The following is a 25,494-nucleotide window of genomic DNA, read 5'->3' as shown; positions in this document are numbered from 1 at the left end:
GGAGGGCAGAATTGGTCGGTAGGTTGGCAGAGAGGTAGACAGACAGGCGGAGAGACATCGAAGTCACTGGAGGAGGAAAGGTAGGGAACAAACTGGAAAGGTAGGGAGCGAAAGTGAACGTAGCTCCAAGAATGGGCAGGAAGAATCGGACTCTTCAGCCTTCAAAGTGACTTGTAGCAGTTCTAGCAACCACTCGTCGTCACATTCCTCTCATCCCCAGGCCAGGAAGCCAAGGAACCCTCGTGCACGTGTTTCAACACTTTCAACTGCCAAAATCATCCAAAGGAGACAGTCGAGTCTGCCAGTGAAGCTAGCAAAGTCCTCCAAACTCGTTATTACCTCGAAAGTGCAGTGAAAACTCATAATTGTAGCTCCCTCGCATAATTGATTCACCGCGCAATTCCACATCTCATCATACATCTCCGTCGAACATCTCAACGTCCTCGCGCGAGTTCTCCTCCACTCGTCCAAACAATTCTCTCGCCTCGACCAAAAGAAGACTCCCTCGCTTCCAAGTCGATTTTCAAGCATCGCTGCCGCTTTAACGAAGCTCGCGGTAGGAATACGTGCACGCGCTTCGGAGAGCTCGAGATAAGATCCAGCAGATTCATTGGAATTCAATTTTTATCCGGTTTTACGGGGACGGTTATGAGTGTCGGCAGTGAAAATAATCGATGATCGCGGTCGGTGCGATCTTCGTGGGTGGAAAAAAGGAGGCTCGGTTTGTTTTGTAAGCGTAACTCGTGACGTAACACACCTGTCCTCGCTCCAAACCTGCAAACATGACGAGGAAACTCAGCAAATTTCTCATACTCTTCGATAACACCAATCTCCTATATTTTCCCGGTCATTTTCTGTCCGGCCGGGTCCTCATCGAGCTCGACGACGAAGCTTAGTGAGTAAAACTCATTCGTATTATATATATATGTAAAGCTTTTCATTCTGAAAAAACTTTCACTTTCGATCAAACGATAAAAAGTGGTTTTTCACACTCGGCAAAACACCCACGTCTCTTAATCTTCTTCGTTATCCTTCCAGTTTTTACTCACTGGCATTCTATAGAGAAGCAATAAAATCTCTGATAGTATATACAAATATAAGGTATATTATTCCTACTGGGGAAAAATTGCATTTTTGCTGAAAGAGCATTCCACAAATTTATGCAATCTTTCTCTGGTAATTTATAAAAATAGAACAATGCTGATTACCACACAGAGACAAAATAATAAAAAATATTTCCTGTTTTCATTGGTTTTTACATAAAGATTGGAAAAACGATAAATTTAAAAGAGTGGGGAGAACAAACTGATAACTTCCGTTTCTTGACGGAAGAATAATTCTGCAGCTTATATATAGAAGAGAAAGCACAATTGGCTTTGTGCGATTATTCTCACATTGTTTATTATGCGATAAGTGTATAATAGGAGATTTTCTGGTTAAATTGCAGTGTCTCGGGTCTACATTTTCACGTGATCGGCGAAGGAGTCGTAAGAGTGAGGAGTCAACGTGCCGAAAGGGTATACGATAAGGAAAATTACATAGATTTCCGGATGAGGTTACTGGGAGAACCTGGTAAACAAAACTAAAACATTTACCACGTTTTAATTAAACTATCTTAAGCTCTGTTTATTTAAAAATATTGTAAATTTTCAGGGGAAGGTCCATCGCTACTCTCACCAGGAATCCACAGTTTTCCCTTTAAATTGGGTCTACCATTGGGACTGCCATCCACTTTTCTCGGCAAACACGGATGGGTACAATATTATTGCAAAGCGGCACTCAGGGAGCCCGGTGGTTTGACTCACAAAAATCAACAAGTCTTCATAGTGATGAATCCAATCGATTTGAACCTGGAACCTCCTATTCTCGCGGTAATTAATTGATAAAACTCTCGAGGACTCGAGAGATCAGCGAAAATAATTCAGATAAAGAAGAAAGAAGAAGTAGCAGCGATTATAGCGATATGCCACTGAGATGATGAGTATAGTGATTAAAATTGAAAAATGCTGCTTTAAAGAGGCGATCGAGATAAGATTGAGTTTTTGAGGGAGGGAGAGAGAGAGAGAGAGAGAGAGAAAGATGCAACTGCATGGATGCTTTTGGCGTAAATCGTTTAACTTCACGCTTTCTTCGCGGGCCGTTAAGCGATACCATCGGCGTGACGACGTTCAGCGGTTCCGCGAAATTTCAGGCGCGTTTCAACTCCTATTATAAAGATAATGCATGAAAAGCGGGCCGAGTGCTTTCCTTCGCGTGCATCTTCGATAAACGCCCGATGCGCAGCAACGTAATGCACTCTTGGATCCTGGCCAATGACCTACGTGGAAAGCTGGCGGTACGAAATCGCCTGGAATCTCCGATTACGTCGCTCATTTCTAGATAAACCCTCCGTAATTGATTTCAAACGGTTGAGAGCTGAAATTATTCGTGAGAGAGAAAAAAAAACGCCCATGCAATTGTGAAATGCGCCTTGCGAGATCGCTTGCAATAATACTCACGTTTACACTCGGATATGGCACACACACGCACATACTCGAACAGGTTCGGTATATACAATTATTAAGCGACATTGAACGCGCGAGACCGCATAGTTTTCATTAAAGCGTAAACCTTTAACCGGGTCTAGGTCGTTCTATGAGTATTCGTGGTTAAAAAAGAACGTATACGAGTGGATTGTATTGTAGCATATGTATATATTATCCGTGTGTATTCATACTTTAACACGCTCAACAGCAACCGGCCAGACAGGAAATCGAACAAAGAGTCGGCGTATCCTGCGTTTCGGGGGGCCCAGTTTTCTGCAGGGTCAGCTTGGATCGTGGCGGGTACGTCCCTGGTGAATCTATTGGAATTTCTGCCACGGTTAGCAATCGTAGCAAGGTAAGCGAATTATTATATATGTGGAACGTGTTGCGTCTTTTCAAAAATTAATAAGGCTGCAGCTTTAATGTTGATCGATCGTTCAACAGGTGACTATGAAGTCCACGAAGGCGTCCTTGACAGAGACTATTCAATACTTGTGTAGAGGAAAAGTGCTCGCTAGTGAAACTCGAGAGCTAGCGAGTGTTTCGAGAGGGAAGATTCGTCCAGGGGAAGGTGAGGAGTGGTTGAACGAACAAATGTACGTACCCCCTTTGCCACCGACCAATCTCAGGGGTTGCCATCTGATCAATATCCTATATCACGTCTATGTAAGTGAGAAATTACTTTAAAATGCTACCATTTTCATTTCTATAATATTTTCTTCCATCTTTAGTTCGTTATTAGTCCGAAAAGTTTAGACAAGGAGATCAAATTGCAAATCCCGATAGTCCTGGCCACGTATCCTTTGAGGCAGGAAGGAGCACCAGCAGGAACTGCACCCTCTAAGAGGGGCGCTCACTATCCTTCGACCTTGCCTATTTTTCGACCCTGGCTGGACGACAAGGCTTTTGAAATACAAGAATAATTTTTACAGAGATGTTACGACAATCCAAAGTATGCAATAATCCTCAGGTTAGTTTGGGTACTGTGGGGATTCTCCGAATTTACGAAAAATCTTCCAATAGGACAATTAAACAATCCGACTTTTCTCTTCTTTCTCATAGAAAGAAACACTGAGAGAATTCGACTTATTACGCTTATAACATTGCTTTATTGTTAATAACAATAATATTCTTCGAAGAGCGGAGAACTGTTTTAATCGATTTTCGTACTAATTCAATTTTAACACGGAGGTGAGAAAAGAGATATTAAAGGAACTGATCAGTGCGGAGGCAAGAGAAGAATAGAAATATTTTATTTATCGTTCATATAAATGCCATAAGTTTGTACAGTGAGTAAATTAACATGTATTTGAATGTATAAATGTTTAATAAATTACAGATACAATGTATAATATAATAAAAGAAACAAATGCTGTTCCTTATGAGCTCATTTCACGTTTTAGCTTCTCAACAACATTTTCTACTGTTGTTCCGGAAACTAAAACTATTTTTTGCCTGCTCCTTGAGCCCTAGAAAAAAAGAACAATAATTATTTAATATAATAACTGAAAAAAACTTATTGACTACTATACCCTGTCGAGTGATACATCGGATTTTCTCATTCCCAATACGGAAGCTAAATATTTTACAAGCTCCGTATTTGCTTCGCCTTCCACCGGTGGTGCAGAAATTGCAATACCTACAGCTTCCTCCGAAATATCTACAAAAAAAAAATATTTTAGAAAAAAAATCAGGATAACGACAAACTTTAAAGTTTGAAAAATACCAGTTATATTGTTTTGCTTTGCCCCAGGCTTGGCTTGCACTTTAATTGATACGTTTCCATCTTTATCAAGTGTCACAGGCCCATTAGACTGATTGTTCTGCGTATCGAATAATCATTTTGAATTCGAAAACAGATAAACTAGAATTAGTTAATATCTAGGGAATTGGCAAGCCTTTAACAGACTAGGAGGACGAAGTGACATCTGTTGGTGATTTGGATAAAAGTGGGTGTAACAGTGAAAATGTCATGTTATTCTTTTAACAGGTGATTACGTCAAAAATTCCTCTTAAATTCTGGATCTTTTTGATTAATTAGGTAAGTAACGTGTATTAAAGCTTAATCTCACCTCGCTAACTGTTGGCTTTTGACATTTTCCAGCTTTTTTTGATGCCTTCGACATTTCTCTCATGCTAATGAAATTTTGCGCTTTTATCTTACGTACCCATACATTTAAGTTACAAAAAGACATCTGCCATTTATAATTTTATTGCGAAAAAATATACTTTTCACTGATAAATATTAATTTCATGTATTTCTCCTCCCTTTAACCTCAATTGATTCTACAACTGCTTTCTGCGCACATGCGTCAGTGCTGCCAATACCTTCTAGCTGAGTGTTTAGCGGCGGGATATTCAAATAATGTTTTCGTTACATGGTTCTAGTTCGAAATGCCGAAAAAATTTGTTGGAGAGAACAGCAAGGCTGTGGCTGCCAAAGCCAGAAAAGCAGCAGCCAAGGAAGCTGAGAACACGAAAAAAGCACAAGAAGCCGAAGAAAAATTATGGCACGATGATGACAAACAGGTCCTTAAAAAGAAGCAAAAGCAGGTTCGGTATATGTGATCACTTTAAGGTTTGGATGTTTTCTAGAAATAATAGTTTTAAAATATTTATATGTAGGAAGAAATGGAGAGAAAGAAACAGCAACAGTTGGAGAAGAAAGCAGAAATCAAGGCTATGTTGGAGAAAGAAATGGCTACTATAAAAGTTGGTGGAAAACAACCCGCGGCCAAGGTCACCAGAGCGGAAATAGTGTCGGTCACGGAAAAACGTAACCAGGTTGCAATGAAGAAGAAGGAAGAGGAAAAGGAAAAGCCCATCGAGGAAAATTTGAATAGGGTTATTATCGAGGGAGAAACTGCGCATGGAATAGACGAAGCATTGTCGATATTGAGGTAAAATTAACTCAAATGAAACCTTTAAACGTTTGATTAAATTCTAAAATTCAACATTTATTATCTTGCAGTATGAAAGATCCAGAAATCGATCGCCATCCCGAAAAAAGAATGAAAGCTGCTTATGCTAGTTTCGAAGAAAGAATGATGCCAATTGTCAAAGAACAAAATCCCACATTGAGGCTGAGTCAATTGAAGCAGATCTTGAAGAAGGAGTGGATGAAATCTCCGGAGAATCCATTGAACCAAAAACTTCTCAATCGCTGATATCAATGACTGTTACACTTAGCAACTTATATAAAAATCTCAACTGACTGATTAGATTGATTGTGCGTAAATTAAATAGGTAAATGAAGGAAGAAAATAATCATTGTGTGTTATCACGAGGAATATCTGTACACAAATTTATTGTAAACGAGAATAAGTTATACTTCGGTGCAGTAGGATATATAAAATGACACATTAATAATTAATTCATCTTTGGTATAACTTATATACTTAAAACCATAGCCTCCGATCGATAAAGGAATGTTTAAAGCTTGCTTCAAGTAGTGGATGGACAAGGTGTGGAAGAGAGGAGGGGGGAAGAGGGAGACGAAGGAATGAAATTTGTTGACGAAATCCGAACGAGTGGCATGAATGATCGAGTCACAATACAATTTTTGATCATTGCATACCACACAAATTGTTAAAGATGTTTGCATGTGTGAGATGGAGGCACTGGTTATATTATAAAAATGGTATAAAAAATATCTAAGATACAATAGAGACTCTATGTACAATAGTTATATCAATGTCGAGCAATTACATGTAGCCACGGATTAGTTACACGAATGCTCATATCTTCTGGTTCGAATGCAACCACGAGTTATTACCCGTATGAAGAACTTGATTGAAAAAGAAAACTTCTTCCTACTGCGAACGGTCGCAACGAGATTTCTTTTGATTAATATTAAAGTGATTCCCTTAATGTCTCACTACCACTTTTTATTTTTACACAAATCTATGAAGCAATGTATCATGTGGTTAAGTTGCTGAGGACATTCCGTCATAGGGCTGTGGCCTGCTGCAGGAATGGCCTCGAGGAATGCCTTGGCCATTGTCTGAGAAATAAAATGATGAAATGAGAATAGGCATTATTTTCGTTATTTCAACTATATAGTTTGATTTATCGATAGTTTTTGTCAACCAACCCTTTCCATCTGGCATTCCTGCACAAGGGAGACTTTGTTGTCTCTCAAACCGTGTATAAGGAGCGTCGGTGTACAGATCCTTCTGTGGAATGCATAATCCCCTTCCGGCCAGATCATGCCATCCAAAATATATTTCATGTGCGACGGCCATTGTTCCATGGGTTCCGGGCCGCAATAAGGATGTTGTCTGCCTCTGGCCGAATATAAAATATCCCTGTGTAAACCGCACATCAAAAATGGAGTGAGCACTGCCCTTAAACAGCAGCGGCCTGCGCTCTCTGTGCTTGGTGCCGCTAAAGGAGTCGGCCCTCCACCGGAAATCAACACGAGCTGCTGAATGTTCGTTTCGTATTTGCTAGCCAAAGCTGCTGCGAAGCTGCACCTGCAAGGCCCAATTCGCAAAATCAATTGATATTCTACAATTTTATCATTTATACTATTCTATTGTATATTTATATGCATGTATGCGTATACATAACAAGGTGGTAAAGCTCGTGTCTGCGATAATATATAATTTAACAATTAATTTTCTCATCAAATATGGCCGCCTCGTCGCAATTCCTTCCCAACCACCCACACCTTACCTTGCAAAATCAATTTTAAATTAAGCAAGCATCTTATTACTATTATATACGCTATTACGCGTAGGTATCGTTATTGCAAAGCGCTAATGGTGTAACGTTCGATTTGCAATACACAGAAACGTAGAGTGTTTCCTAACGAAAGCTTTCCTAAAATAGAGAAAATTGACTCGCTTGAAATTTGTTCGATTACACAGGTATAGGAATAATTGCTGTTCGTGATGCAACTCAAGCTTTGTTTTCTGTTCACGGAACGTTAAACATTTTTTCGTCTCACTCTTACCATATATGAAACAATAAAAGTGACGTTCTATACAAATTGCAGAATACAGTGATCTGAAAGAAAATTGTTTTTTATGTCGTAGAATGATTAAAAATTGTGTTCTCCATTGACGCTTACGATTCAGTGGATGTAATTTGTGCATAGGAGGCTGTGAATCGGACGGCATAAATTGTTCATATCCTCTTTATATATATAAGAACTCGTCGGTTTTTTTTTCCTTTCGTTAGTCTGACAATATGGAATACAGATAATCCAAGAGAATAAACTCCGAGATGGACGATAAACTCGGATAAACGATGGACGATGCACGGTAAAGCCTGTGTCAATGATTTCGAACGATAATTGCAGGGTTTTAGAGAAAAACGATGGCGCTGAATAAACCTTTTCACGAATAATCACGCTTCGATTCAAACGTCCGATGACTTTGTGTAATCCTCGTGTATCTAAAGCCTTGCTTGCGCTCTGTAATTACGATATAAGAGGCGTCGTTACACGGAGGTTCGTTACACGATTAATATAGGGCTAAGAAACAACCACGATCGAATTATTTTTCAATGTTAAACCGACTTGCTGCAGTGATTATTAACGACCTTACTCGTTATCACGATTTTCCAACTACCATAACGTATTCATATTTATTCTATCCGCATATACTATAGAGTAGAAAAAAAAGTCACTACTCATGCGCGCGTCCAGAAAATATTCAACATTTACCAAATAGCAGCTAATTTTGTTGAATTTATTAAATTTTTGCGCACATACTTTGACAAAGAAAGAAAATAAATTACTTAACATTGAGAGGAAAGAAAAACTATCGCTGAGCGTACATATAGAAGTTACGAAAAAAATCTTAATTATACTGAAAATGAGAAATTATTTTCACCCGTAATTATGCGCTACCAAGACGCATTTTTGTCCAGGTTTGAAGGCATAGTGCTGGAGAAGGAGGTCCAAGTCCCTGAGTAGCTTGGAAAAATGGTAATCTCGGTTGCGATCTGGTGCGGAGCTCATTCCGTGTCCCAGCATATCCGGTGCGAGGCACGGATAGCCGAGAGAGGAAAAATACCTGAGCTGATGTTGAAAAACCTCGGCGGTAGATCCGAATCCGTGGAGAAAGACAATTATCGGTTTTTTGCTCTTGCGGAAGGTCACCAGTTCCTTGTTGGCGGCCAAGAGGCTGTCATTTCCGGTTTCCTCGACTTCTGGCCATCGCTTCCGGTAGTCTCGAAGCTCGATGGGGACCTGCTCGATCCTCTCCGTCGACGAGCAATTTTTCTGCCGAACGTTTTCCTGCATCACCGGTCTGCCCGATCGTTCTTTTTCCTTCCGATCAACTTTGACCTTCAAGGTCACCGGGTTCTGAAATTCCAGCCGCAGTTTCTGGAAACTGGGCTCGTTAGTCGTTTCCCCCATCTCCTTGAGATCGTCCAGCTTGATAAGGCCAGGCTGGATCGTTTCTGCCTCTCTCTTAGCCTCTTCTTCCACCGAGTGACCCTGACCTTGGTCATCGGAAGGACTGCCCCAGGATTCCTCCGGAGGTGTCCTGCCCAGCTTCTCGTCGATTATTCTCAACAGCGACTGCTCCAAGCTCGGCTCCTGATCTTGCTGAAACTCAATGGTCTCCACGCTATTTATCCCCGAGTCCACTTCCGCTTCCACGCTTCCTTTCAGGTAAAATTCCAAGCAGTCCGGATCTCTGTTGGTCCCGATGAACGCCGGATTAACGTATCCCTTGTCAAACTCCTTCTCGCTCTCACATTTTTTATCCACTGGAAAAGAAAAACTTATGTGATTAAAGGACTTGTCCTCCGCCAGTTCAGCGTCCTTCAGCCTCTTCTCCAACGTCATCTCCTCCCTTTTCCTGGATCTCTTCCTACAATTCCCGGAGCCTGCTATGAATTTCACAGTGTCGTCCAAAATTTCCTCCAGCAGAACGTTTATGTACTTCTCGAGGTCCTTGACTATTCGATTTTTCACCGCCAGCTCCTCATCCTGATCCTTCGACGATGCTCCTACGCTGCCATTTTCGGGGCGTTCTCTCACCTCCACCGGAACTTGCAGCAGCTGCAAACTCGCGGAAACCGTTTGTTCCAGCTCGTCGATGCCCTGGCCAGTGATTTCCGCCTCGCAGAGACTGCTCCTGATACGATTCAGCTCTTCGGACAAGATTTTCTCCTCGGTCGAGCTTATTCTGTTGGATTGTCGGAAGGAGCAGCGGCAATTACCCGAGGAGTGAGGCCTCCTGGACCATCTCACCAAGAAATTGTCGTTTATCGACTCGGCTCTGTCACCGGAAGTCTCGTAGTACGTTTCCCGTCTCACCGGTGGCCTCAAAATCCTCAAAGTCCGACGTGGACCGACTATGAAAAAGTCGCAGTCCGGAAGTTGGAATTTTCCTGGAACAATTCGGTTCCGGTTGCGCCAGTACTCGAAGAACTTGCTGTACCAGGCTGGGTTCCCTCGAGGGTCCTCCGATCGAGGGCATTCCGTTAGGCTACCCATCGCGAACTAATTGAAATTTTCGACTGCACGATCACGCATGCCCGGAGCAAAGGCTCGAACGCGCTTCGATCGCACACACTCGCAATTTTTCCTCACAACTTAAAACGTACTCGGAAGTTTTTCCCCGAAGAACCATGCAGCGTCCAAGCTACGACTCGGAGCGAGGTTTATCGTGTACTGACACTTGCAGCCAGGTGAAACTCCTTAATGGAAGAATTTCATTAGTGGCCTAACTGCATGCTAGCGGCACTTTGACGCAATTGGAACGTTGCAGGCCGAAAAAGGATACTCGCTAACAATTATAACGAGTTCGCGCCTGATAAGACGGGCAAAATCGTTGAAAATTCGCGAGGAAAACACCAATGCCTCGCTTGTTTTTCAGCTAATCGCACGCTTTACACTCTACGTAAAGGCGAATTAGTCTTCTTGCTAGGCTGTAAACAATCCACGTGTGTGACTTGTGACTCAGGATAAGCTGGTACCTCCTACGTCCAATGAGTCTCAACGAGCAATATTAAAATAACTATGGTATAACGAGCTCGTCATTCAACGCCTCTAAAGAGGCCAACTTTTTTCCAACACTTGAAAGAACAATATGGATTCACGAGAAAACCGTCGATAAGATTTCCCTATACAATGGAATGCAGATAAAGACCCTGATGACCCAATTATACATACACGCGTTTGCCAAATTGTCTATTATGACGTAAGGAATTTTCTCTTCGCCTTTATCGATTTTATCAATTTCTTCTTGTTTTCTTTTTCTTAATTCCTTTTAGTTCGTCGTCTTGCAGCTTCTGCAGAAATCACGGAGATTCGTAGGAATGCAGCGATCGATGAATATGGAGTGCGTCCAGTGGCTTTTTTATCCTTTTCCGTCGCGCATACTGCATACATCGGTGAATTGCGTCACAAAAGTTTTTTCCCATTCGATTCCAAGATTTTCCGCGGCAAGTCGATCATCACGCTCGACTTTCCCAACTTGCAACACTTTTCCTCGGGCCGTCCTCGATTTCCTCCGATGGATAAAAACGAAAGTGCGCCCGGGGGTCCTTCGCACCCGCAGATTCACGGCTCGCCGGCTACCGGAAGTCACCTGTGGCCAACGGCCAGTCAACGCTTTATCGTTCCTATCTTCGGCGCGAAAATTGCTTCAATTTATTTCGAGGTCACGCATGAGTCTTTTATCGGCGATCTTCCTCGTATTATTCGCGATAATAACCTAATTCTCCAGTGTATTATGCTAATTCCGTGTAGAAAGTCCCATAAATCTTGTCCTTTTTCGCACTTGGCAAATCGCGCGGCTCGTCCGAAGCAAAGTTTGCCACGAAAAAAGTCTCGAAGCAAGATCGAGCAGTACGTAAAAAGGGGTAATTAATTTTCATGACTGGCAGCTCATATATACAACTAATGATCGGTTGGCGCTATGGAAAATGATTTACGATATTTTTCCACTATTTAATCACTTTCCAATTGGAGCATAATCTCGAGAGCGAGTCTCCTCCAGTGGGAGGCTCATCGGTATACCTGATCTGCTGGAACCTCGCGTGACAATTGAGCGTACAGTGTCGTTTTATTAGCTTTGCCCTTTGAACTGCCTCGTTCAGGCTACTGCTACGACCTTGAGGCTAGCTGAAAAGATGCCCGTGATCGCGAGCTTTGCTTCATCGGCTCACCCCCCGCGCACGCGACGATCCACTTGTTGCACCAGCTTATAGTCCTTCGCGCGAGAAAACATTTCGACACAAGTTTTTACTTTGACTGCGAAGGGGTGGTGGGAATAGAGAAGGGGTGGTAGCTAAATTGGAATCGTACGAATTAACGAACGTTTAACCGTTGATAACAACACTGAAGCACCCAAGGCACGAAACCAGTTTGTTTCAGCAACGAGGAGACGAGATGGATGCTGGAATCTTCATGTTCTGACAGTTTACACGAATCACATGTATTTGTATTGGTGCGCTGTGGCTCTCCGTCTCGCGTCGGTGGTATAAGAAGCGAGGCGACGAGTGTGGTTCACTCTTTTGAATCCGGGGCCAATGGGGCTGCTGCTGGCCAGGAAGCGCCCGGAGCCGCGGAGTCTCATCGACTGAGCCATTTTCGTAGGCGCCCCGTGGAATTAGCCGGATAATAAGGCCGATCGACGGTGATCCGCGGGTCACGGCGGCCATTGCGCGTCGCCACGCGAGAATTCTAAGCCCCCAGCCATCTCCATATAGGTCCCTCTCCTTCCTCGCCTATGCTCTTTCTACCAATACAACAAGCGGCGAGTGAGGCCAGTGGCGAGTGTGGCGACTCTATACGAAAAATTCACAGGTTTCCAAGCTCGACGATCCTTCGGCTAGCTCCGCTCCCGCGTCCACTTGCAACGAGCGAAAACTGCATTCGCCCGAGCTGGAGCTGGAGCCGGAGCTGCCGATGAAGATAGGAAAGCAGTTCCATGGGATTTTCAGAGCATCCATCTACGCGAGATGAAAAGAGATTATAGTTGCGAGTCCGCGCCAATGCACAGTGCTTTACGGTAGGCAGGTGCATATATACAGATATAGCTGCTTCTCGTGCACTGGCGTGGAAATCAGGGGACTTGGACGTAGTTGTGCGCACGCGCGGATCGTCCCCTACCACTTCCCGACCTCTGTTCACTCTGCTAGCCGCAACGCGCGCTCAGGCCCACCGGTCCCCCCTCTCCTCCCCTTCCCTCTCTCTCTCTCCCGGGTTTATTCGATTAGGGATCCGTTATTTCAAGTAATTCAGCCGAAATCCCCGATTCTTCCTATCGTCGCTATTCCATCGCATATAACGTCAATGTTCATCTCTAAATATCTAATCTCTTCCTCCTCCTATATGTGCATGTATATAAGTTGTACAGAGGGAATTCTTTGACAGGGATTTTCTATTGGTCATTTTTCATGTAAAATTCTTCCAACTGAAAGTCGACGAAGAAAAATACATACCAAACTACGTAATTTACGGTGTAATTGATGCGTGAAACATTGAAAATCGCGTAGCAGAAACTGCATGTCTCTCGGTGATTGATTTTAATCTTACAAATTGTTCTTTCCACCCCCCCCCCCCCTTTCCTTCTGCTTGCAATCGTTCTTTTACTCTCTTCCACAACGACTCTTATTCTTTCTATACTAAATAGTGTTGGAGTTCGATCGTTGGTGAAAATGCAACCGTAGTATATGTATACTTACGGCTGCATGACGTGTAATTTGCATTATCGCAAATCGGACAAGTGCGAAATGGTGTACCATGTACAGCTATACGCACTTCCGGTAGAAATACGGTACCTACGAAACGGGGTTGGGCATTGACAGAATCGATCAGTCATATTTGGTTAACAAGCATTTGTTCGTAATATTAAAATATTTAAAGTATATAATAACTGATTAAAAATGAATTTGGAATTTTCAGTGTCTTCGTCCAGACTTTGATATGCGGAATTCAATCAAAATACGAAAAATAAGTTTTGTGCACGGGAAAGGGTAACGTCATTGAAATTCTAATCGCCATTTTGATACCGTACAGGTGACGATGGATATTATTTACGGTATAAAAATTACGGGACTATGGCCTGGACAAAGTAATTTCACGTGATCAAAATTAAAAATTGATGTACTAGTAACCCATTAATGTAAATACAAAAATATTAAATAAAAATGGATTTATAAACACCCTATATTGTATCCCGTTGAAGTTTTACCATAGAAAGACAAAGCTTTGACTGTAATGCCGTTTGAGAATAAAGATATCACACTTTATCATATCTTGTAATAACACACGTTAGTGCCTGAACTTGGCCACACAACTTCCGTAGAAAAAATTTCTTTCTTTCTTCCTTTTATCTCATAGCTTTTTTCTTTAGTGATTCGAATAAATTTTTATTAATCGGAGGAAATCGGCATTTTTGAATTTGTAGTGATTCTACTGTACCAACTGTTGGATTTAACAGAGATAATAAATAAATTCGATTTTATAATAAAAGTAGATTTAAAACACTATGAATGGTACAGTGTACATCGTACGAACAGATAGAGTTAAGAGAGAATACGACTGCCCTCTACCGGCATATAACGAAAAGACAAAAATACATGTATTTCCTACATCAACGATCGATAAATTTGCCAAGCGGTGCTCGGTCGATCGTATATACCTATACGTATATAAGAGTGAAAGAGGATTCCGATCGATAAAAATTCAATCTCACGAGGGAAAGAAAAAAATATAATTATCGGTTAAAGACTAGGCTTATACTTATCTTATGCTTCTCTTGAGTTTATTGAACTCAAGAAAATCATTCTGTGCTAATACAAATAACACAGTTATCTATAAGCTAGCCAAGAAAACATACCAATTCTACATATATTGACATTTCTAACAATATGTCCCTCTGGAGTTTACGTAGGTTTTCTTTCTCCTGGGCAAATTCTTAAGTACATTATCCTTATTGGGAAAATATACTAAAGCGGTACGCTAAAATCACTTGGTAATTGGTTTTATGATTTTAGGCCGGATATTCAATTTTTAAGCAGTTTTTTTCAAGTCGAATAGAACAGGTGCACATATATGATAATTAAACTACATTTTTGGCAGAGATTTAGGATGGCTGCAGAAGAAATTCTTCAAGAGCGATAAGCAGAACAAATTTACAGATTGCATCTGCGAAAAATGTTGAAGCTGAAATGTTAGTAGAGTCTTGGATTTGTTATCTCTTCCCACAGCAAACAGCTAAAAGTTTTGCGTTTCTTCTCGCGGTCGTGTACCCAGCCGTTGGTAAAGTATAAAGGGACGTTGCTCAGAGTGGTCGACCATTAATGTCGTCAAAATCCGCAAGATGAGAGTTCGTCTTCCGTTGCTATTCCCATTATTGCTTTTCTTCTTGAGTATCAGTGTATCCAGATCCACTCCAATCAGCGAAAATGAAAAGAGCCATTCGGAGAGCCATCATCTCCTAGTCGACTGCAAGAATCCCAACTACAAAATTTACATCAAGTGCCTGACGAAACATCGTAGGAGTCTTGAAAATCATCGAGGTAAATCCACGAATCAATCATTAAAAATTAGCCCAAAATATGCTTTTATTACAATAAAATATCATTTACTTTCCAGATCATGAAAACCAGACTCTGAAGAATCGAATATCAAGGAATATCAATGGTAAGGATTATATTCGTTGGCAACTTCCAATATTGAATTCTATCAACAAGTATATATATATATATATATATAACACTAATAATTCTAAGAATCGAGACTCTATTAGTATTTTCTTTCAACTCTTCTCACTTTATCATTAAAAATATGTATATGAATTATTTATAAATGATCGGGAGTAGCGGAAACTAATTTTTTATGTTAAAAAGGTACCTGCATGGAAAGTTGCTTGAGCAGTTGCACGAATGACCTGGAAGACACATGCAACAAGAAGTGCGGTAATCATTGTTACTATAAGAAGAGGCGAAAGCAAATAATTACGGAATACGAGGAGGTTTGCGATGATTGCGAACAACCTAATCAGCCGAGAACAAATGTCAGCACTAAGATCGACGTGCACAATATCAATAACAATTACAACAACGGTTCTTTTGTAACAACTGGTGGGAGCTCTAGTCCTCTGAATCCAACCGTTATTTGCATCAAGCCTCCATGTCCACCTGCTCAAACAATAGAGTTCACCATAAACGCTCAGGTCAGACTGGGACCAGGGCCTGGACCAGGACCTGGGCAAGCTCCGTGCAATCCTAGTGTCCAACCATGTTGGCAGGGTGCAACCAATCCAGTAATAGTACGTATCCTAATCAATCAAAATTCTTTCCTTGATAATCGAGAATCTTCTCTACGTGTTAAACTATAGCCGTACGACTGTTCGGGCTGCGGATTTCCCGGCTACAGTTACAAGTGTGATTGGAGTTGCTATCGAGTGAACCAAACCCAGAACCCCTACTGCCAACCCCCGAGCTGTATTGGAGGTAAGAATTAATTTTAAACTATATTTTTATCCTTTTCTAACTACGCTAATTACGCAGGCTTAACAGCCTAATTAACGAGCAGCTTCGTGTTCATTAAGATTACGGAGCGAGCTCCCACCTAGACGTTTTACAGTTCTTACTGTATTCCTCCTTAATTGTCTCACAGATAATCTCGGTGTTGCTAGAAAAAAACATTTGCAACGAAAACCTAATTAATTAAGGTTAAAACGGATATACCACCTTTGATACATTTTAAAAAAATTGTTGAATATTTCAGGAGCGATGCAACTACCCATGGTGTGAAAAGACATATTTTTAAAACGATGCGCCTTCCAAAATTGCCATTTTAAATATAAAAAATTGATTGTATGCAAGTTGTAGATAAATCTTAAGTTAAGCGTTCAGTCGTTTTTAACTGTTGATTTGCACACGTAAGATTTGTTGTGGAGCAAAGAAATGAACATAATTAATAAGTTTTTGCCGAAGAAATGCCGAAAGGGGAGAATGTTGAAACTATTTCGACATTTTCCACGTGCATTTGATCATGCTGTCACTAGCACGTGCGTACATCTCTCATTCACGGAAATTCGACGCAATCCGAGGCTGACCTTTCGCCATTTGCGAATCCAGGTTGAAATTAATACGAAGACTTCGATGTCTGTGTTTAATAAAGTTTCCACGAGCCATCGCTTATTATTACCACCTCACCAACGTTATAATTACGTTCCCACGGCACCAACACTGTACATCTAAGCAAAACACTGAAAGGACGCTAAATACACTTTTCATAATTTACACAAAAAAAAATTAATAAAAATAATTGCACAGTCAAACTTGACGAAAGTCAAATTCGTCTTTAATTTATGTGACAAACATAATTTTAGTCTTTTTAGTTAAAATTTGTAAGAGAAACGAATTTATGTTCTGTTTGGGTGCCTCAGCATTGTATTGTTGAAGAAAAAGGAACGCTTTTCTGGGTATAGGAATAATTTATTGTAATTTTAACAACAGCAACCCTTTGATGAGTCGCAACGGTTCGATTTCCTTGTTTAAGAAACAAGGTGAAACGGTAATGACAGAGTATTTTTGCTACGTTGCACCTGAACGGAACACTCCTGCGCCTCTAGCACCTGTTCCAACACCTGACACGTCAGGCTTCGCTACTCCGCAGGGGTTCCAACGTGCAGTGGACATCGATAATCACCCACGTGCCACGAAGAAGCTTCTTCCAGTTCTAACACTACTATCCCCCCCCCCCCCTCATCATCCTTTCTATATTAATTACATTACCCAGTGACACTCTTACCTAAAACTCCTAGGCTACTCCACAACCTCGTTTCCCGTACCATAAGACATTTATTAGCAGCTGCAGTAATTTAATTCAATATTTTCCAAACTGCCAAAAACAAATTCATTATAAATATAATTGTTTTATAAAAATTCTCTTATTATATTACACGCGTCAACTGAATTAATTTTTAAAGAATAAAGCTTCCATCTCTATATATTATTTCACTTAAAGTAATATGCAATTTTAAATAAGCTCTAATATAACTTTCAATAATTTACCTATTTAAATTCGGATAATATTGAGAGTGGAAAATACGGATGGAAAATGGGATTAACGATAATAAGTTGACGCGCGGAAAAGGTCTCGCTCGTATTTCAGAAGCATATTGAGATTCGAGTAGGAGAAACAAGTTGGCATTCCCACGCCAGGATGCTACGGCCACTTTCGCTATTATCCAACCTTACTCGACGCGCGTCGCGTTACGAAACTCAGCGTGGATAGTAGAGGGCAACACCAGTGGGGTGGGTTTCGCGGGAAAATTTTATTCTCTTCGCCTTCCGCTACGCCTCCGCTTTTTCCATCAGTCAATCAGTGGCAAAAAGCTGGAAAATCTTTCCTATATTTATATCCTACGAAAATCATATGCACTGGTTATATATCGCAATTATAATAATCTCCTGCTATCCTGATCGAAAAGTGAAAATTAACTTAGAAAAAGATAGATTATAAATATTATTTGAAGAGTATCTAAAATTTTCTGCATGGTTACCAAAGACATTTTTGCTGCTGTTTTTCTGGAAAGGACAGATCGGGTAAAGTGGGAAGGGATTCAGCCGCGTGATATTCCTTGGTGAATTTTATTGTCGGCAGACAGGACGACCCACGCTGTCCGGCAGGAAACTTGGAAATAAATTCTTATTCTCGTAAAGAACTCGCAGGGCTGGTACCACGCGCTGACGCAGAGTTATTTAGCTAGTTGTCCCATGTGTATCGATATAGCTTATTTTTTCTAGAAAGACATTGCAATTTCCCCGCCTATTGCAATTTTAGATTATGGTAGCGAATTTTTCTCCATTTCGAACGGAAAAACTAACGACAATCAAATTACGGGATGAATATATTAATAGGGGAGTCTATAGGAAGGAATAGCAGAATCGAAGGTCAACCACTTGCCGATCAGCCCACAGTCAATCTATACAATGCATTAAATTTATTTCACCATAAATCGCCGGCCGGTATCTAAATCGAACCGAGCTGAACGTTAGTAAATGCAAAATCGACCTTTACGACCACTTTGAGGTACTAACTAATGTCTTTATATCCCCTTAAAACCTAAACTATATCGCTTCTTGCTGGAATACATTATATGCTTGGGAATATATGAATAATTACTCAACTGGATAAATAAACTTTGATCTTTCTCAGAAGAAGGGGACATTAATAATCAGTCCAAAATCAGGTACAGTCAAATTTTGTTAAAACTCAGCCAAAGCAGTGTGGTATATGAATAATGGAACCAAAGTTAGTATACGAATGATGGAATCCTTGCATTCAGTATAGCTAGTATATGTTTACTAATCTACCGAGAACCCCCAAACATCCGGTCTTGTTGCTACTTCCTTTTCAAAATCGTTAAAGGGACCTTGTAAAAGGGTGCGTTAATTACTGCTAACAAATATAGATTAGATCAACCACTGAGAAACCTCATAAATTATCTCGTACGGGAAATTTTCGGCGACGATTAAACTTATTGAGAGACATTTGTTTTTCCCATTGAGAAAAATGAGGAAAAAATCCATTTTCCATTAGTTCTTATATATCGCATCTGCATCAGATAATGTCACGCGATTAATAATACCTTTAATTACTTTGAAATAATTGCTAGTATAAAATATAACGAAGAGTCGTTATTGCGCTATATTTTACGAGAGACGAATTTAGAATCATTAATCGAGAAGATAATAGCGAAGCTACTTCGTGTGGAAAGCGAGTTTAATCAAAGGGGGGCCATAACTGGTATATAAGACCACCCACTGGTGGCAGACTAGTTGGGGCCTTTTTTTAACCGTTTTCTCTGGGCCCTCGGGAGTCACTAGCGCTTCCGCTAAACACACACCAGCATTTTTCCATACACGTACGCAAACACTACTTTAAAATTAACAAAGTAACAGTGGCCACTTCCGTAACCCCAAGACGGTGGACGTGAAATTTTCACGGTTCAGCGAGGCAGAATGTGAGCATCATTCTTAGGGTATTCCTATGGATTTGAGGGTATTCGAGAAGGAGGAGGAAGAGGGGAGAGGGTTGAGGGAAGCAAGGGGAATCCTGGAGGGCCCCTCTGCAGGGGCGCGCAAGACGCAAACGGCATGTGGCATACGTTAACCTCGAGGAGGTCCAATTAGAGGACGCACATGTGTCCCCCTGTTCGGTGCACTCGTATGCATTCCTTCCTCACTTCCCCCACCCCCTCCAATCCTTACGCTTTCTGCAAATATTACACAAAATTCATTGTTAAAACCCTTTAGTCTGTTGATTTTTTAAGTAAAATATAAAAATTTTAAAAATAAGAAAACTTTAACTAAAAAATAAAAAATTGGATCTTTATTACTGGAAAAAAATGTTTTAAGTTTAACGATGAAATTGGAGGGAAAGAAATTACTGTTAGAATAATAAATGGAGGTTATGGGAGTTTTTTTACAGTTACATGGCCATTATTTGCGAGCATATGGAAAACGTGAAGTGATGCAGACATAATGGTAGAAGTCGAAGGAAAATGGGAGGCGTGTGGAACCCTTTGAGGGTGTTAACAAACGTTTCCTTTGACCGTCCGAGGTGGTCCGCAGTTCGACTAATAGTTTTTCGCGTGGCTGGAGTGGATGTGAGTCCAGTGAGTCCCCGACGGGCGAGACGTCTGGTCTCGACGTCGAGACGTCGCCTTCTCCCCCCACTTTCAATCCACTCTCTTTTCTCTCAAAACCACCATAAATTAATAAAACTCCCTAAATAACTGTTTATTTCAATATAACAACCAGTTGTTACTATAAACATTAAAATTTACTCGTTGAGCACTCATAAGGAGAATTTAGTTATAAAAAGTGCTAGATAAAGCTTATTATCAACGTTTTTATCCTTCTGTATTCAAGGCCCCCCCTCATAGGAGCCGAACGACCTTACTTTCTTGATACTTGAGTACCACAATGCATTTACGACCCTTGACCTTCGTCCTTCGTCGGAATACCGTAACATCCCTATGGAACTCGCCAGAATATTGTAGGAAGAGGCAACGAGACGCGAGTTGAATTCGCAAAGTCAACAATGAAAATACTAGATTGCTCCTGTCAATAAGAAAAAAGAAGTTGACTTTCGCCAGTGAGCCCAGAATTCGACAGGTAGTTTTAGGGTCAACTGGGAAAAATACTAATATAATAAAATCATAAATGATGATCATAATGGAGAACTGTAAACGTTGAAAACCAGAAAGCAACGATAATTGAAATTTTCATGCTACATGGATGGATAAAAAATGGTTGAGTGATAGCTTGGCACGTACGAGGGGAAGATGAAGGGAATGTTAAGTTGGGTTATTGGTGAATCTAGCACGGTCTCTTGTAAGGATATAAATAAGTTGCCGGAAGTCGGTGGATGTTGGCGCGAGGATCTTCGAGGATGGCGAAGAAGCACAGTTAGCTTCACAAAGGCGTAGAAATGAGGGGCACATGAGAGGGGGGAAGGGGAGGGGGGGGGGGATAAGGCAGACTAGGTGTGGCCGATAGGAATAAACGGTGAGCTCTGGCAATGTGAATAAAATGTAAATTCGGCTTGGTTATACCTGAAGCTAAACTGCACCACAGACCAACTATCCTCTCAGGTATACATAAGAATGAACAGTTAGGATCCCTTCGCAAAGAAAATTTGCGTCGACGCTTCAGCCACGCGACGTTCCGCTCCGACTGTTTTCGCGCCTTGTACCTATAGTCTAGACTGACCTTTGACCGTTATCCGCAGTCATGCCAATAATAACGAATATGTACCACGAGATTCCACGAAAGCCTCCATAACGACAAATACGCCGGCTCCTGGAGTTCCTCGAATAGATAATATTGCTGATAAAATTCACATTTAAGTCGTAAGAAATTGTTAAGCGAGACGAATCTTTTGTTTAAATTTTATGATGTGAAGAAGCGGAAAGTAACAACAATGTTTTATTTCCAAATAATATTTTCAACTATGGAAGATAATCCAAGGAGTTAATGTATAGGATAATCCGTAGAGGACGAGTGGCAGGTCGAGACTCGAGTCTGTGAACTGCTAAGCTTCGCCCACAATTTTCAATTGCGGAAGTCGAGTACTACTTAAAGATTGCTCCTGTCTAGACGACACTGGATGATACAAGGACAATTTTTCCCGCAGCGTAACTCGCTTATAAGTCCTTCAACGCCAAAGTGCCTCGTGATTCACCGTCTCGAAGTGCATCAAGTCACGCAGAACAGAGAACACTCTCCAGATATATTTTAAGAACGGAATAAATTTCCGCCTTAATCGTTGAATAAAAATTCTCAAATTCAGCCATATTAATTTTTATAATTTTTGCAATTATTACATTGTGTATATTACACCAGATTTTGTATGAGGAGTTTTCAATGTCAATCGAGATATTTATTTGCCAATATATAATATTCGAGTTTTGGTATAACGATGATTGTACTCGAGGTCTCTGTTGTTTACATAATAAGGAGCGTAAAATGAGCGAGGAGGGCGTCCAATATGGATGCCAGAACGTTCGATGACGCATATATAAGGTCCAAGGAAAGCGAACGCGAGGACAAAGTGGCGCGGGGAGAGTAAAAGTATAAAGATGTCGACAGAAACGGCACGACGTACTTTGCTTAATTTGCATTGGCGATCGGCGTCCCATAAACCCAGCAAGGCGAACCTTTTTTAATGCGAGTGGAAGAGGGCACGGCGCACCAATTTTGGTACTGGCCAGAGCCGAGTCGCATTACGAAACGATTTACCAAATTGCCTCGCGTAATTCACCAAAATGCCATTGCTAAATCTACTTTGAAATCAATTTGAAGAACCACCACTTTCGAAATTAACCGATTACTCGCTGATTTTTCTCAATGGAGCTGAATGCGATCCAGTCGTGAGATTTCCCTCGTGCTAAATTATTTCATTAGGCTATACTGCAAAACTTCTATTCAGTCTGATGAACTCATTTATATCTCTTTATCAAATTTTCCAACGTGCTTCCAAATCTAGTGGATTGGAAATTTCGTTAAGCGTTGGTATATTCCGTGAAAAGCAGTATAATTATAGGATCCATTATGAATCGATTTTTGCGACCTGCCATGAACAATTTGGGCTAAAGAAAACTCGAGAAAGTTGTAGGGTCGCAGCATATATACCTCCAGTTTCCGTTCAAGAGGCCTTTCTTCTATCCTAATTAATTTCAATTTCCTTCACAGATAAACGTTATTTTTCTGAGAGCCCTATAGCTTCTCTGTGTGTGTGCTATTTAATTCTATATAAACGTTTTACTATAGACCAAAATCTACTCGAGTGAAAAGAGGGTTGCGGTAAATTCTCCGGCATGTGTCGAAAGCTTGTGGATTCTCTCGACGTGTGCGAGAGGGCGAGAAGGGGGCTATCCACATTTATTTCCTAGTTTATATAATTTTTTTTCTCAAATATGCTTTCTGACGCGAACGTGTCCCTCTGTTCTATTCTTGAAATACCTGATGTTCGAATATTGAAAAAAGAAAGGAGGGAGGGTAGTTTGCCATGAGTTTCGCTCACCTGTCACCTGACGCCGATGCATTTTGTTTAATCGTCTCGGAAGCCTTCAACTTCACCGTTTAACGCTACTCTATATATGTATGTATAGGTACCGGATGGAGTCAAGCTTTATTGCTTTAGGTAATTACAATAAGTTTTCTATTTGCTCGAAGAGCCTCATTATCTGAATCTATACTCGAGTCAAATGCGAATTTTATGTCTTCTGGAAGTCAATATTACCCGGCCAATTACCACTGAGCATTGTTCAATCTTACATCCTCCGAATACCTATATAGGATCCTCCTATTAACCATTACGCTTCGTTAAATAAACAACTTTAAACAAGCTCGTTGAACCAACAAAAATCAAATTTTCAAATTCAATTGATTAAAATTCCTTAACCCCAACAGTCTATGTCGCGTATACATCAGGTGACACGCGTGCAGTCATGCCATTTTTGTGTCATGTATAGCGTATTATAGCGACATGATACAAAAAATACAATAGTCTATTTTCACTTGATTTTCTTTGATTACTTATAGATTTTATAGATCGCTCAAACTGTTGTCAAATTTTGAAAAATTCGAAATAATTAAAGTTACGAGGAATACTTTTATCTTGATTTATATAAAATGTGACAAATGGGTAAGTATTTACATTTATAAAAATCTAATATCCGATTTGGATTCAACGACCCCGGAAATAGCAACACTGCCGAAGTAATAATTTAATTCTGAAAACTCTTTCTTTAAAACATTTTTGGCACGAAAAGTTCATTTTCACCAGACTGTTAAAGGGTTAAGAAAACGGAATTAAACAAAAAGTTGGAATTTGAGAGAAGAAAAAGTTGCACCTGTGTGATGCAAAGTTATCGTAGAATAAATTATGTTAATAAGTAACAGGGGGTTGAGCCAAATGTGTGTTGAGGTTTGAGCGGTATATATATCAGTGCAGAGGATCCATGAAACGTCACTGGGCTTGAAATTTATTTTAATTTATACAGCAAGGTCTTCCTGGCATTTTCGAGTGTTGATGGCTCGTGCGAGTTGTTGGGGAAGGAGTGATCCGTGTACTTCCGACGATGACAGGGATTTCCCAATACTCGAAAAATTTTCGAAAGGTATTCATCAAATTTCCAGAGAATTTTCCAACCACCGATTATTCTCGTACCTGCTAAAAATGTCCCATTCGCAGGATTATCCTGGCTTAGTCGGACCGCAAAATTCGCAATACTGCCCCTACTTCTGTGTCTTACTAATTAAAGAGGCTGGAGGTGGGAAAACTGACGAAACCGAGTACCGTCGTAAATCATGGAAAATATCTGGTCGATCGAACAAAAGCGTTATAAAAACTAATCAAAGTAACGAAATATAGCTTAATCGACAAAACATAATAAATTATATACAAATTAAGGATAAAGAAGGACGAGCCCAAGTACAAATGAGCGAGATTGCAAATTGCTGCTTGCGTGTTAGTAAATGGTATAAAAAAAAATATAGTTAATATCTCTCTTTATAAAAGGAGGAATCTAGGATCTTCTCCACGAGAAGCATACCTGTATATATATAATAACTCTGAACTTATTCAATCTCGATGGGAGGATAAACGGTGGATCCTTGTAATTTCAAGGTTTATCATTAATGCTCGGTGCACGAGTTCATTCGTCGAGGGTGTCAAAATCCAGCGGGAATCCTTTAATTCATCCCGACAGCAGGCGATGCATGCATGCAGATGCGGGAGAGGCGTAGGACTCTACGGGTTTCTTAAGGGAACCAATGCCCGCTGGCACGTAACCCACGCAACGTCACGTAGCAACGCGTAGATTAGTACTCAAAGATAACGTACTTGTACAAAGCTCGCACGCTACCCCTCTCCCCTTCCCTATACCCCTTACAGATATTTATCCTTCTCACTCCAGCATTGTTCGCAGTTGACTCAATCAAAACTCGAACCGACTGCAACAAACCGAGAGAAAAAGGACGATCAGTATACATTTTCCATCCTAAATGAATTTAAATTAAACTGATCCTGTAAACTTGGCAGATTTCCTATATAGAAATCCTGATGCTTTATTTTCAACGAATTTCTCCATTAATATTATTATTGTTATGATTTCTGGACCAAAAAATGATTAATTTGTTTCTTTGCAGTTGGAGAATTTTTTCGAATATACATTCCAGCATCGATTCAAGAGTCCAGAGATGTTATTTTGTTTTCTGTAATTTCTGTACGAGGCAAGGTCTGCATGAACAGCTCATTAGCGAACAATTCCAAAAGTGAATAAAATACGAGTTTTTGAGGGGCAAAGGAGGGTGGAAACTTATTGGTTTGTCCTGCAAGACGTTTACGAGAGGATTCGTGGCTTCGGGCGAGACCTGGGTGAATCTATGGCAGAAATTGCTATGGTTTTTGTATCGTTCAAGGTTCCTGCCAGATGTGAATGAATCTAGAACCTGTTTCTTTCTTCTG

The 25,494-nt window shown here is 40.6% G+C and overlaps 5 protein-coding genes across 7 annotated transcripts; 3 read left to right on the top strand and 2 right to left on the bottom strand.

The window, feature by feature from the left end:
- Positions 1 to 74: 74 nt before the first annotated feature.
- Vdup1 (arrestin family protein Vdup1) lies at positions 75 to 3,819 on the top strand. 2 transcript variants are annotated; one of them, XM_066729499.1, is made up of 7 exons: positions 75 to 895; positions 1,448 to 1,572; positions 1,654 to 1,871; positions 2,734 to 2,880; positions 2,970 to 3,191; positions 3,257 to 3,495; positions 3,588 to 3,819. In XM_066729499.1, exons 1-6 carry the CDS (start codon positions 783 to 785, stop codon positions 3,446 to 3,448), a joined length of 1,017 nt encoding a protein of 338 aa, XP_066585596.1. In that variant the 5' UTR covers positions 75 to 782; the 3' UTR covers positions 3,449 to 3,495; positions 3,588 to 3,819. The 2 variants fall into 2 exon arrangements, with proteins under 2 accessions (XP_066585596.1, XP_066585590.1); XM_066729493.1 differs by having other exon boundaries at positions 3,257 to 3,819.
- A 39-nt stretch (positions 3,820 to 3,858) lies between these two features.
- On the bottom strand, positions 3,859 to 4,822 carry LOC136775044 (UPF0235 protein C15orf40 homolog). 2 transcript variants are annotated; one of them, XM_066729521.1, is made up of 4 exons: positions 4,598 to 4,822; positions 4,252 to 4,348; positions 4,058 to 4,185; positions 3,859 to 3,994 (listed from the first exon to the last, which is right to left on the bottom strand). In XM_066729521.1, the coding sequence occupies exons 1-4, from the start codon at positions 4,718 to 4,720 to the stop codon at positions 3,905 to 3,907; spliced, it is 438 nt and encodes a 145-aa protein (XP_066585618.1). In that variant the 5' UTR covers positions 4,721 to 4,822; the 3' UTR covers positions 3,859 to 3,904. The 2 variants fall into 2 exon arrangements, with proteins under 2 accessions (XP_066585618.1, XP_066585625.1); XM_066729528.1 differs by having other exon boundaries at positions 4,252 to 4,339.
- Positions 4,447 to 5,692, top strand: LOC136775037 (coiled-coil domain-containing protein 124-like). The gene is made up of 4 exons (XM_066729513.1): positions 4,447 to 4,566; positions 4,914 to 5,078; positions 5,151 to 5,425; positions 5,497 to 5,692. The coding sequence occupies exons 2-4, from the start codon at positions 4,920 to 4,922 to the stop codon at positions 5,690 to 5,692; spliced, it is 630 nt and encodes a 209-aa protein (XP_066585610.1). The 5' UTR covers positions 4,447 to 4,566; positions 4,914 to 4,919.
- Positions 5,693 to 5,792: 100 nt separating this feature from the next.
- Positions 5,793 to 12,351, bottom strand: LOC136775008 (uncharacterized). Its single transcript, XM_066729486.1, has 3 exons — positions 8,366 to 12,351; positions 6,619 to 7,000; positions 5,793 to 6,528 (listed from the first exon to the last, which is right to left on the bottom strand). Exons 1-3 carry the CDS (start codon positions 9,982 to 9,984, stop codon positions 6,403 to 6,405), a joined length of 2,127 nt encoding a protein of 708 aa, XP_066585583.1. The 5' UTR covers positions 9,985 to 12,351; the 3' UTR covers positions 5,793 to 6,402.
- Positions 12,352 to 14,812: 2,461 nt separating this feature from the next.
- LOC136775029 (uncharacterized) lies at positions 14,813 to 16,717 on the top strand. The gene is made up of 5 exons (XM_066729507.1): positions 14,813 to 15,020; positions 15,097 to 15,144; positions 15,351 to 15,772; positions 15,842 to 15,956; positions 16,234 to 16,717. Exons 1-5 carry the CDS (start codon positions 14,822 to 14,824, stop codon positions 16,257 to 16,259), a joined length of 810 nt encoding a protein of 269 aa, XP_066585604.1. The 5' UTR covers positions 14,813 to 14,821; the 3' UTR covers positions 16,260 to 16,717.
- Positions 16,718 to 25,494: the final 8,777 nt, after the last annotated feature.

This window comes from Prorops nasuta, unplaced genomic scaffold (genome assembly GCF_024137725.1).
Source record: "Prorops nasuta isolate Cenicafe-Biocafe unplaced genomic scaffold, Cenicafe_Pnas_1.2 PNAS00002, whole genome shotgun sequence".
Taxonomy (NCBI): domain Eukaryota; kingdom Metazoa; phylum Arthropoda; class Insecta; order Hymenoptera; family Bethylidae; genus Prorops; species Prorops nasuta.
This window is presented reverse-complemented; position numbering and strand designations above follow the sequence as displayed.